We start from the raw sequence: 13,969 nt of genomic DNA on the forward strand, positions 1-13,969 counted from the left end.
TTGTGAACAACTTTGTAATAGATCTGCTGTAATAGATCTTTGTAATAGATCGATGTCTATCATGTTTGGCAATGTATTAGTACTTCTCATTGATGTCTGTTTGAAGATACTTTATCAAAAAGAAATGTTTCTTAACTAAATGACACTTAAGTCCTTGTTACTGTTCAAACAGGAATTTGATTCAACGATATGCTAAAGGGTACTCTAGTTGCCAGTAGATCTAATTTACATACTAAGCAAGCCTTTTTTTTTCCCTTTTTAAAATAGGAGGCCAAAAAGTGGCAGGAGCGAAAAGAAGCTCTGGAAGTTCTTGAGGCACTTGTAAAAAATCCCAAACTGGAATCAGGAGATTATTTAGATGTTGTGAGAGCACTTAAAAAGGTGAAGTCTGACTAGTGTGTACTGCATTTTAAATAGCTTAATTAAAGAATATTGTTCTACTGTTACATGTTGACTTTCTCACTCATGTTAGGTTTTCAGAGGAGGAAATATCTGCCTAGATTTTAGAATTTTGAATTCTGATTTTGAAACAAAATTGCATGATGTACCTCAATATCATAAGATTAAAATCAAATATGGTGTAGAAAGTGGTTGTCATGTGTATTTCTGCTTTCTTAAAACAGTGCTGTCTCTTATTATCATGCAAACATTTCTTTGGCAAATCTTTTGTTTTTGGCCAAGTACTTATTTTTGTTATTGTTAATGTGAATCTTAAAGGTCAATCATTTTTTGTGCTTTATTTCATACCGGGCTTTTGACTTGCTCTTGAAAAATAATTGGAGTTGCAAAATCGGAGACTGATTACCTGGTCCTTAACAAACTTGCACAAACAGTAATATGGTCACCCAATAATCTGTGTAGTAATATGGAATAAATATTGGATGCTGTGCAATAATAATTTTTTTTTTAAAAATAGTGCTGTGGAATCTTTCAAATCATTTTCTGCTTTTGAGTCAGTATGTCTTATTGTTTAATGTTGCATCTGACAAGTGGTATTTTCCCTGAGTCTTGTTGTGTAGCTCTTGGTCACAATTGCATTGAGCCACCAGCCTAGATTTCTAAAACGACACTAGGCAATAAATACGGTAGAATCAAGCTGAATGCTTTTCATATTAAGACAAAGCAAACTTTGAGCAAATTGGCAACACTGCTGGCTGCAGCATTACTGTGTATTTGTTTGGTGTGCAGATTCTAGTTGATTGCTAATGTTAGAATTGTTTGTGATCAGTGAGGGTCTGTATTCGGTATAATCCTTTAAGAATTCCTTGTCCAGTTAACCATTAAAAGGTTGCCTAAGAGGGTCTATAGTTGCTTTTCAATATCTCCTGCATTATTGTTATTTTGTATCTAAATATTGAAATAATCTTTCTGAACTTTCTGCTCTAGGTCATTGGAAAAGATTCCAATGTATTGCTTGTAGCACTGGGTGCAAAGTGTCTTGCTGGTCTAGCTGCTGGTCTCAGAAAAAGGTTCCAAACCTATGCTTCACATGTAAGTTTCATATAACATCTGACTTTTCAATAGTTTTTAGGATTGTTGTGAATAAATGAAGAAAACTGAAGTTCCTTTGGGAATGTTTCCAAAATAAAAGTTACTTTAAGGATGACTGATTTGAAATGTTTTCACTGAATTATTTTAGTATTGATTGGGATCCAAGAAGATTACTCTTCATAATCCATGGATAACTTTAATATTTTTCTGTGTGTGTATTTTTCAATCAGGTTGGGATTAGGACCTTATTTTAATCCACAAAAACAGTTTTTTAATAGTACTTGTTAATGTCATGTCTGATTCTGTTGTGAATTTACTTTTTAATTGTAATGATGCTATGAATCTGTAGTGTCTTTGTTCAAATACTCATCAGAGTTGTAAATTAATGTGTTTATTCAATGTTTTAGGTGGTGCCAACTCTGCTGGAAAAGTTTAAAGAGAAGAAACCTCAAGTAGTTCAGGCTTTGCAAGAAGCCATTGATGCAGTTTTTCTTACAGTAAGTTCAGTATTGATACTGTGAAGCATATGTGCTGAAATGTTAACATTGTTGCATTCAGATATCCTGTACAATGTGGCACATCCCTTTATTGCTGTTTTAGTTCTGCACAGATTGTTGTTTTCTTTTGTTGATTTCTTGTCAGTGTATCTGACAATGATAGCTGATTATGTTGTAATTTTTAATATTTCATGTGTATTCGTCCTTTTGCAACTATGGCAATTTTGAGCTTCTCACTTGCCAGTATTTTTAATATCTTCCCCTCCTTGAGCAAAATATAACAATATTCAGATTTCCGTATTGCATTTCTATTCTGCTTTCAGATGCTGTTCTATATCATCTCAGAAATGTCCATATTGTGGTGTTTTTTTTTACAATCTGGTATTACAAAGCACTCTGACAGTTACTGGAAGTTTGTAATTACAATCAAATGTTTCTAGCTATCTTTAGGTACTGAGCATAGCTATTGACTTGATTGAGTATTTGAGAGAACTCACCTAGTATTTAAAATTTAGCTCCATGGATTTGTCATATTTTTTTCTCTTGGTCTCAAGTATCTTGAGTGGGACTCAAATTTAATGGTCTTTTTACCTTGGCTTCATTTAACTTTACTGGATTTGTTTGAGAAATGTTCCTGTATGAGACTTGAATTCTCATGAAGCCCTCATACTGAAATGACTTCATTTTTTAGGCTCATTATTCCTTAAAAAGACTTAACTGTTGGCTTGTCAGGTGAATCTGCAGTCCTCTCCATAGTCATACAGTTGTCCACATAGTAGCATGTACTATTTACATGTTAATATAGCTTGCATATTACGGTTAAGACACTGAGTTAAAACAGTATCACCAATCAATCAATAATGCCAGAACAATAACAATTTTAAAAGTTTAATAAGTAAGTTATTAATAGGCTCAGTTATTGAGCTTTCACTGATTGATGCTGGGACCTTCTAGGGTCAAATGCATTCTGAAATTCTTTGGAAGTGATAAGCAAATTACAAAATTTGAAAATGTTTTCTCACATGCCTCATAAAGTAAAACATTATAATTGTCCAGGTGGGTATCATTGCAAAATTAATTGGCTAACCAAAATATGCCATTTATGTTCCTTATTGACAATGCCCATATTTTTAAAAAGCAAATCTGTATAGGAAATTGGAGCTGGCCTAAATTAGAAAGAAATGAATTGCAACAGCATGGTATCCAAGGTTCATGTCACAAAAGTGTAAAGGAGAACAAAATAATTGTTACTCTGCTCTGGAGCACAAAAGAGACAAAATAAGATAAAAACACTAATTTAAAAAAAAACCCTCAATAAATATAAATACCCAAGATAACTCAACATGCATTGTATGTCTATAGAGTGATGCAAGGCACAGGTTTGTCTATATAAACTCGCACTAACAATATGGTAGTTGGGGGTGTGAAGGGGTGGATTATTGGGTTGAGATGTTGGTTATCCTTACAGCTTGGGGAAAGTAACTTTTTTGAATCTGGTGATTCATAAGTTCCAGTTTAACGTGAAGAATAACAATGTGGAAAAAGATGACTACAGGGAGGGTGCTTACTTTGAATTGGATCAAGATGCATTTAGATATTTTTTCATGTTCCTGGTGATCTTCAAATGTTTACTGCATGATGGCACATAGTAAATGGGCCCTGCCTCTTCCCACAGATTTAATCTCAACGTCTAATTTTGGCTTTTTGTTTTTTTGGCTTCTTCAGTGACGTTGGTGTTAACCAATTCAAAAATTGCTGAAGTAATTTGATAAGTGTCTGCAGATTATTTGACTTGTCTAGTAAAAGTGCTTGCAGTTCTACCATCATAATTTTCATAGTAATTACCTAATTTTAGAACTTATTGGAGTGGAACATTTAAAACTGAACTTTGTGCTACTGACATGATAGAAACATTAAAGTTTTCCATGAGCAGAGTATGCTGTCAAAATGTTCTTGAGATGCGGCAATATGTGCCAATTTTAATTACCTGTGTCGATTCAGACCACATTACAGAATGTAAGTGAAGATGTTTTGGCTGTAATGGATAACAAAAATCCATCAATCAAGCAGCAAGCATCACTCTTCTTGGCAAGAAGTTTCCGTTACTGCACTCCAACCACGTTGCCAAAAAGCCTTTTAAAACCACTTTGTGCTGCACTGCTTAAGGTATGTAACAGAGTTGTAATGCAAATCTTATGTTTTATTTAAAAATCTTGCTATTTGCTTCATTAATGAAATAACTGTTTTAAGATAATTGATACAATTAGTGACCCTATAAAACTAATATAATCCAATTCTGTACAGCAAATCAATGATTCTGCACTTGAAGTCAGAGATGCTGCTTTTGAAGCGCTAGGTACTGCTCTGAAAGTTGTTGGTGAGAGAGCAATGAATCCTTTTCTTGTTGATGTTGATAAATTGAAGCTCGACAAGGTGAGTCACAACAATGAATTTTTCACTAATTAACATTTTAAAGTTTTAATGTTCCACAATTAAACTTGTAAATTAGGTGTCGTTTATTTTTCTTAGTTTGTTCCTTACTGTGAAATTTAGTGAGCTTTTTGTCATGAGACATTAGACTTAGCACAATGCATTAGGGCTTCTGAGACTGGGACTACCCATTAGAAGGAATCTCAAGACACTGGAATGATACCTTCTCTGCAAGATCCTCCACCTGGACTGGAACAATAAATAAAACATCTGTTTTGTGGTCAGGCCAGCATTGCCCATATCAAGTGATCACAAATGTGGGGAAGTCTACAGATGCTCTGTCCAAATCAACGCGCGCACACACACATGTGCACACCCCCATGTGCACACCCCCCCATTCCAGGTAGAATCTATGGAAAGGAGTAAACAGTCAGGCCGTGTTAGAATGCTCCAAAGCATTTGATAGAAAGATTACCCTTGAAAACTTCAACCCCTTAAAGAAGCATCTATCATTTTATATTTTGCTGACATCTACAGTTGGAGTAAATGACATTTACTCAAAACTTAAATGTGAGGAATGACACATCCATTCCCTTGTCCGTTCATCCTTCCCTGCACTTATCCTTGCAAGTGGCCAAAGTGCTACACCTGCCCACTTAGCTCCTCCCAAGCCTCCCTTGAGAGCTCCAAATTGTCCTTCCAGTTGAGGAAACAATTCACCTGTGAATCTGCTGAGGTTATCTATTGTGTCCAGCGCTCTCAATGCGGCTCTTCTACATTGGTGAGACCAGAAAAAGTTGGGAGACCGCTTTGTTGAGTTCCTCCACTCCATCTGCTTAAAACTGAACTTTCCAGTGGCCAGACATTTTAATTTCCATTCTTGTTCCAACATGTCAGTCCATGGCTGCCTCTTGTACCAAGATGAGGGTACTCTCAGGGTGGAGGAGCAACACCTTGTATTCATCTCGGTAGTCTCTAAACTGATGGCGTGAATATCAATTTCACCTTCTGGTTTAAAAGAAATCCCTCCTCCTTTTCTATTCCCCACTCTAGCCTTTTATCTCATTTCACCTGCTTATTACTTGGGTCCCCTCTTCCTCATGGTTCACTCTACTCTCCTATTAGATTCCTATTTCTCCAGTCCTTTACCTTTCCCACCCATCTGGATTCACTTATCACCTTCTAGTCCTCCCCCTCATTTCTCTTCTTCCCCCCACCTTTTTATTCTGGTGTCTTTCTCCTTCCAGTCTCGATGAAGGATCTCAGCTGAAACATCGACTGTTTACCCTTTTCCATAGATGCTCCCTGGCCTGCTAAATTCCTCCAGCAGAGTGCTATCCAAATGCTAAGTGTAAAGTCTGTTAATTCTGGAAAAGTAATGGCCACTTTGGTTGCAGTTAAAATAGATTAATGTAGAATTCTTGCTACATATGGGACATTTGAAACTGAAGAAAAAGGTATTTGGATATCTCTGCAGAAGTTGATGAAATGCTATTGTTTGAGGGTGAAGTATGGTAGTGGTCGGGGTAAAATTACAATGCTAATCTAATGTTGGCTTTGTTCGTGTAAGTTTAAATTTTTGAAAGCATACTTAATCATAGCACTTTAGTGGGTGTGTTTTGAGTACGAATGTAAGTATGAAACCTAATTAGTTTTGTGGTAATTATGAACTTTATTCTGGGTAAACAGGTTTGAGGTATGTAGATGCCATAAGTCAGAAGCAGAAGAGATGAAAGGTTTAGTGATTTACCTTGTGTTAAGCTGTTTTGAGGTGGTATAAGATCAGGTCTGGTACCACATTGTACCTTTAAATGTTTTTTCTAATTGCAGCATGTTTGTTGCCATTTTAGATTAAAGAATCTTCAGATAAAGTAGAACTTGTTCATGGGAAAAAAGGCAATGCATCGAAAGAAGTAAAGACTGGAGCATCAGGAAAAGTTAGTTCATCTTCAAGCAGCGGAGACAAAGTTGATGCCTCTACAAGCAAAACTGCTGGGCAGTCAAAGAAACCTGCTAGCAAGGTAGATTTAAAGATTGAATCTACTTTTTCCCCTTGTTGTAAGTAATGAATTTGTAAAGTTTTAAATTTATTTTTAACATCCTTAATATGTATTTACTTTCGGTACTATAGATTTGCCATCTGTTGGATATAATGCTAATCTTAGTGTTTATGCTGGAAGTGATATTTTTCAAAAATTGAAAATGCTTCTGTTACAATGATGTTTCCAAGCTGGTGTAATCATTAAGTATTTATACGATAAAGCATCAAAGCAGAATTGGGCCATTTGGCCCATTGAATCTACTCCACCATTCCTTCATGGCCGACTTATCCCTCTCAACTGCATTCTGGTGTCTTCTTCCCGTAACCTTTCATGTCCTGACTAATCAAGAAGCTTTCAATTTCTGCTTTAAATATACTCAATGACTTGGCCTCTGCACCCACTAATGACAATGAATTCCGCAGATTCATGACCCTCTTGCAAAAGAAATTCGTCCTCATCTTTGTTCTAAATTGACGTCACTCTACTCGGAGGCTGTGCCCTCTGATCCTAGATTCTTACACTACAGGAAACCTCTTCCCCACGTCCACTCTTTCCAGATCTTTCAACATTTGATAGGTTTCAATGAGATTCTCCCTCCCCCTCCCCACCCCTTCTAATCTCCAGTGAGTACAGATCCAGAGCCATCAAATGTTCATCATATGTTAATGTTTTCATTCTTGGAATCATTCTCATGAACATCCTCTGGACTGTCTCCATGCCAGCACATCTTGGATAAGGGGCTCCGAACTGCACACAATACAGCCAAGTGTTGTCTGACCAGTGCCTTACAAAGTCTCAGCATTATATTCTTGCACTTGTATTCTAGTGCTCTCAAAATTAACTCTAACGACGCATTTACCTTCCTCACCACAAACTCAACCTGCAGGTTAACCTGTGGGGAATCCTGCACAGGGACTCCCAATTCCCTTTCCACCTCCTGAATTGTGAATTTTCTCCCCGTTGAGAAAATAGCCTGCGCCTTTATTCTTTCTACCAAAGTGCATGATCGTGTATCTACTTGTTGACAGTATTCCATTTGCCTCTTAGTTGCCCATTCTCCCAATCTGTCCAAGTCCTTCTGCAGACTCCCTGATTTCTCAGCACTACCTTTCCCTCCACCTACCTTTGTATTGTCTGCAAACTTGCCCATAAAGCCATCAATTCAGTCAACAAAGTCATTGACATATAATGTGACAAGAAGTCCCAGCTCCAACCTCTGTAGAGCACCACTCACCACCATCAGACAAGCAGAAGGCCCGCTTTATTCCCACACTTTCCCTCATTTGCCAGTTATCCATGCTATTATCTTGCCTGTCATGCCATGGGCTCTTGTTAAGGAGTCCAATGTGCGGCACCTAGTCAAAGGCCACCTGGAAATCCGAGTAGACAATATATGCTGACTTTCCATTGTCTATCCTGCCTGTTAATTTCTCAAAGAATTCCAGTTGATAAAAAGCTTACTGTCTTTGGCCTATTTTACCATGTGCCTTGAAGTACCCCAAAAATTTATCCTTAATAATAGACTCTGTCTTCTCAACTAATGATGTCAGACTAACTGGCCTATAATTTCCTTTCTATTGTCTCCCTTCTTCCTTAAAAGTGGAATGACATTTTCAGTTTTCCATTCCTTTAGAAGCATGCCGCAATCTAGTGATTCTTGAAAGATAAATAGGACCTTATGGAAATTCCTGGCAATTCTGGAAAATATTTCTCGCCCTCTGCGTGCCACCTTGGCTGAACAGAGGAGCACTTTTAGTGGATGAAGACTCCAAAGAGCACTATCCAAGGTCATTCTTGTCCTCAGCCATTAGGCTGTATAGTGATTCAATCTATAGCCAGGAAAGTGATGCCGCCCCCCCCACCCCGATAGACTGTTTGTGTTAATTTAGTTTTTATTCTTTCTACTTCTAATATTTGTATCTTGGCACTTGGGATGCTACTGTGATAGTGTAATTTCCTTTGTGATCAATAAAGTATCTATTTATCTAGTACTTCCACAATCTTTTCAGCTACTTTCAGAACTCTGTGTACTCCATCTGGTCCCAGTGGCTTATCTACCTTCAGTTGCCCAAGTTCTCCCAAATAATAGAAACAACACTTAATCCTGCCCCTGACACTCTAATTTTTGGCATTCAGCTTGTCTTCCATTGTGAAGACTGATGCAAAGTACTTACTCATTTCGCCCACCAGTTCTTTGTGTCCCCCTCCATTACGACCTCTCCAGTATAATTTTCCAGTTGTCTGATAACCACTCTTGACTCTTTTTCTCTTAATGTATCTGAAAAAAGTTTTAGTATCTTTTGTTATTATTGGTTCGTTTACCTTTATTTCATCATTTCTCTGCATCGATTTTTAATTGTTGGGTTTTAAAAGCTTCCCAATCGTAACTTCCCAGGAATTTTTGCTATCTTATATTCCCTCTTTTGCTAAAGACTAATGTTTAAGAATTGTGTTCTTTTGGTATTTTGCAGTCTGTTGGGCCATCCAAAAAAGTGAAAGCAGTCATATCTCCTTCAGGTCCAAGTGGGAAAGGGAAAAAAGGAACAGAGGCTAAAGAGGTGGAACCAGAGCTTGCTGTAAGTGGTAACCTTTAAAAACCAGTGGACCAGTCTGCCTATTGACTTTCTCAAATTTCTTTTAAAATTGTTCAAACAGAAATATCATACTTTGTAATCTGATACTAAACCAATTATTGTCTTGTGCTGATACATTGCTTCCATTGTATTGTTTAGGACTTTAAGTTTTGTTGCAGATACCATGGATTCCTGTTAATTGGGGCAGCTCCTTATTTGAGTCAACTGTACTTGGGTAGCGTGCATTTTTTGTGGTTGTTAGACACCTGCTTAAAGTGAACAGTTTTTAAATAAAGCCATTTGTGTGTTTTCAAAAAGCAGCTTTTTTTTGGTCACTGATAGCTGGTAAGAATTAAGCAGGAAGACAATTCAGAATTGTTCTGTTCACTGCCATTTCAAGTATTTGGGTTTGGAGATGCCAGAAATGGCCAGGAGTGAACATTAAATTATTTCTCTACTTCAAGTTAGGAACTATGAAGAATTTGAAGGTATTACCGATCATTGAATGTTATAATGAAAATTTGGACGCAGTCTGAATAATGCTGTGATGATTTTGTTCATTTACAGTCAATTAAAAGAACATGTCAGCGTAAATTGGATGAATTCCTCTATTAATAGCTAATAGTCTTATAGTACTGTAGTAATATTGATGTTCTAACTTATTGTCTTTCATTTAAATACACAATTCGTTAAATGGTACGAGGTAACACCCCCTAACGTCTTCACCTTCATTTTGGGGGATTTTAACCAGGCCAGTCTGAAACAATCACTAAGCAATTACCATCAACAGATCATTTACAATACTAGTGGAAACAACACACTGGACCAGTGGAGACATCACCATCAAGAATGCCTACTGTGTAATTCCACGCCCTCACTTCAAGAAGTCTGATCACCTGGCTGTAAGTTCTGCTGTGAGTAGAGGCGAAGTCTGAAGGTTTCAGCACCAGTACTGAGGACAAAGAAGGTATGAACAAGGGAAGCACAGGAGTGCTTACAGGCCTGCTTTGAATCTGTAGACTGAACTGTATTCAGGGACTCGTATTTGAAGCTGGATGAGTATGCTGCAGTTGTTAGTCACGTCATTAAGACCTGTGTGGATGAATGTGTGCCCACAGAGTCCCAAATCAAAAGCTGAGGATGAACCAGGAGGTACATTGTCTGCTGAAGGCTAGATCTGTGGCATTCAAGGCTGATGACTCAGGTTTGTACCAGAAAACCAGGTATGACTTGCGGAGGGCTATTTCAAGGGTGATTTTACTTCCTACAAAGCATGAATGGCAGCGATGCTACACTACCAGATGCACTCAATCCCTTCTAAGCCTGCTTTTAGAGGGTGAATATAACTACAGCTGTGAAGAGCCCTGCTGCATCCAGTGACCCTGTGATCTGTCTTGAAGCATGATGTTGGGCTGTCTTTAAAGAGGGTGACCCTTGCAAGGCAGTAGGCCCCGGCAGAGTACTTGATAAGGCTCTGAAGACTTGTGCCACCCAACTGGCAGGGAGTATTCAAGGACATTTTCAGCCTCTCACTGCTGTGGGCAGAAGTTCCCATTTGTTTCAAAAAGGCAACAATTTTACCAATGTCTAAGAACAGTAATGTGAGCTGCCTTATTGACTATCGCCCAGTAGCACTCACATCTACAGTGATGAAATGCTTTGAAAGGTTGGTCATGACTAGACTGAACTCCAGCCTGAGCAAGGACCTGGACCCATTGCGATTTGTCTGTCACCACAATAGGTCAACAGCAGGTGCAATCTCAACGGCTCTTCACATAGGTGATTGTATTGTCCAGGTGATCTAAGGCTATCGACTACAACTCAGCATTTAACACCATCATTCCCACAGTCCTGATTGAGAAATTACAGAACCTGGGCCCCTGTACCTCCCTCTGCAATTGGATCCTCTACTTCCTAACCAGAAGATCATAATCTGTGTGAATTGGTGATAATATCTCTTGCTGACAATTGACATTGGTGCACCTTGGGTGTGCTTAGCCCACTGCTTTACTCTCTCTATTCCCATGACTGTGTGGCTAGGCATAGCTCAGATATCATCTATGAATTTGCTGCTGATACAATCATTGTTGGTAGAAATTTGGATGGAGATGCGAGGGTGTACAGGAGGGAGATATGCCAACTATTGGAATGCTGTCACAGCAACAACCTTGCGCTCAACGTCAGTAAGACAAAAGAGCTGATTATCGACTTCAAGAAGGGTAAGCTGAAGGAACACATATACCAATCCTCATAGAGGGATCAGAAGTGGAGAGAGTGAGCAGCTTCAAGTCAGGAACTCTGAGGATCTAACCTGGTCCCAACATATCGATGTTGTAAAGAAGGCAAGACAGCAGCTTCATTAGAAGTTTGAAGAGATTTGGCATGTCAACAAATACACTCAAAAACATATATAGATGCACCGTGGAGAGCATTCTGACAGGCTGCATTACTGCCTAGTGGTGGGGGAGCTATTGCATAGGTCCGAAAGAAGCTGCAGAAGGTCGTAAATTTAGTCAGCTTCATCTTGGGTACTGGCGTACAAAGTAGCCAGGACATCTTCGAGGAGTGCTGTCTCAGAAAGACTGTGTCCATTATTAAGGACCTCCAGCACCTAGGCATGCCCTTTTCTCAATGTTAGTATCAGGTAGGAGGTACAGAAGCCTGAAGGCACACACTCAGCAATTCAGGAAAAGCTTCTTCCCCTCTGCCGATTCCTATATGGACATTGATTCCATGAACATTACTTCACTTTTTTTAATATATTTCTGTTTTGCATAATTTTTAATCATTATACATATGCTGTTATTTATTTTCATCAATATTATGTATCACATTGAACTGCTTCTGCTAAGTTAACAAATTTAACAGCACATGCCAGTGATAATAAACCTGATTCTGGTAGCTGGTGCTTTTTTAATACCTTTTTAACTATTTCCAGGAAACTTCATCTAATTGGTGCAGCCACTTGTGTAAACAAAAATGTATTGTTCCCCGATGTGTCCCAATTAACTCTAATCCATACTATTTTCATATTTTCTGATGCGCTTAAAGCTCTTTTTTCTTTTTCTTAACAAGATTGAAGTTTGTGAAGAGAAAGCTGCAGCTGTATTACCGGCCTCGTGCTTGCAACAGCTTGATAGTAGCAATTGGAAGGAAAGGTTAGCCAGTATGGAAGAGTTCCAGAAGGTATCACCTGCAGATTTTCTCACGTTTGTGAGGCTTGGATTGTTTTGTGCAAAACAAAGGGGTTAAATGGGGTAGTATTTGGAACAAATGTATCACTTTGAAAATCAAGCTATAATGTTGACTTTCATGTTCTCTGTTTCTGTAGGAATTGTAGTGCATACAGCTATTTGATTCTTTGTTATAAGGCCATTGTCAACTTTAAACATATTTCAAAAGATGCCAGAACTATTTTATTAGAAGCAATAAAATACATACATCAATATTGGTATGGTTATACAGGTGACCACTGGTTTATGAATGTTCGCTTTACGCCACTTTGCTTTTACAAAAGACCTACATTAGTAACCTGCTTTCGCATTACAAAGAGGAATTTTGCTTTTACGAAAATTTTCCCCATATAAATTAATAATTCTTCACTTTACACTATTTCGGCTTAAGAAAGGTTTCATAGGAACACTCTACCTTTGTAAGGGGGGGGGGGGGGAGGAAACACCTGTATTCCTCTTTTAAGCTGCTAAGTATGTAAACAGCTTCCATACTGAAGTCCTTAATATAGCAAAGTCCTCTAGTGTTTTTTTTTATATAGCTGTATCATGAACCAAAACAAAATGATACAGGACCGCATATCAGGGCCCCATTGAAAGCTTGATCAGACATTTCAAAGCATCTTGAGAGTCAGAGGCTTTGGAAGGGAATTGTACATCTAAGCAGCAGTAAATACCATTATTTTTCAATATTTTTTCACTCAACAGTTGAAGGCATTTAAATTTGAGGTGGAGTAATTTGTATTAACCCAAATTATGTTCACATTTTTTTAGTACACTGAAGTGTGGAAAAGTGTTGAAATAGTGGGATAAGATTTTTGAAGGATTTCAATGTGTATTAAAAATAAAAAGTTTAAGGACCAGTTTAAAGACGTCTTCTGCCTGGGAATCAGTTGGAGGGAGCAAGATGGGAATGATACAAATGGAAATTTAGATTCCATTCTATAACTCTTGAGTTTAGAGACTTAAATCCTCATCAAGTGTATGAAGGATTTAAGTAATAACGTCAATTCAATTGTCAATATGAAAGCTACACCTAACTTCAGTAATGTTCATTACTTATGACATTTTCCACCCAGTTTCCATTATGCTTTCAGGAGTTTGATTATTGCAAGCTTAAAGTACATTTAAATACTATAATGTGTTTTTTTTTCCTAGGTTGGCAATTTTTAGGGTTGTTTATAGAAATCTTTACCAGTGTTAACAACCAACAACAATCCACACTCAATCCCTCTTAAGTTTTCAAATTTTTATTTGTATGATCATGTAAAATCAGTGAAGGAATTGATTATTGCATCGCATTACAAACGATACTAAATTTCTGAAATTAAATTTTATCAGCGCAAGTTTCCCAGTTTTGTGCTCTATATACAATTTGTATCTGCCTTTGTTCTAATTAAGATATGAAGGAAATAGCTGTTCTTCCTGAATAACTATGCTTTTCATTAAATTAGTTAAAGTCTGTCCCGAGCCTTCAGGCTCATCAGGCCGGTGCTTATGCCGGTTTCTGTGGCGTGAAGCCCACCCTCAGTATAGGATGCCAGTCTATCGCAAGGTTAACCCCCAGCAGTTTGCTGCTACCCATTTTCAGCTGGCTGGACTGGAGCAATGTGTGGTTAAGTGCCTTGCTCAAGGACACATTCATTAAATTAAGCATGATTAAATTGAAGTAAATATGAGCATATTTAAGTATATACAATTCCTGT

At 37.8% G+C, this 13,969-nt stretch overlaps 1 protein-coding gene across 4 annotated transcripts in view; it reads left to right on the forward strand.

The window, feature by feature from the left end:
* The window catches only part of ckap5 (cytoskeleton associated protein 5), a 96,728-nt gene that overhangs the window by 24,948 nt on the left and 57,811 nt on the right, over positions 1-13,969 (forward strand). For all 4 annotated transcript variants that reach the window (XM_059975981.1, XM_059975982.1, XM_059975979.1 and 1 more), the window contains exons 8-15: positions 268-381; positions 1,387-1,491; positions 1,899-1,988; positions 3,990-4,154; positions 4,293-4,421; positions 6,269-6,439; positions 8,932-9,036; positions 12,109-12,219. In XM_059975981.1, the coding sequence (XP_059831964.1) occupies positions 268-381; positions 1,387-1,491; positions 1,899-1,988; positions 3,990-4,154; positions 4,293-4,421; positions 6,269-6,439; positions 8,932-9,036; positions 12,109-12,219 (990 nt within the window). The remainder of the gene's footprint in view (positions 1-267; positions 382-1,386; positions 1,492-1,898; positions 1,989-3,989; positions 4,155-4,292; positions 4,422-6,268; positions 6,440-8,931; positions 9,037-12,108; positions 12,220-13,969) is intronic.

Source organism: Hypanus sabinus, chromosome 7, assembly GCF_030144855.1.
Source record: "Hypanus sabinus isolate sHypSab1 chromosome 7, sHypSab1.hap1, whole genome shotgun sequence".
Taxonomy (NCBI): domain Eukaryota; kingdom Metazoa; phylum Chordata; class Chondrichthyes; order Myliobatiformes; family Dasyatidae; genus Hypanus; species Hypanus sabinus.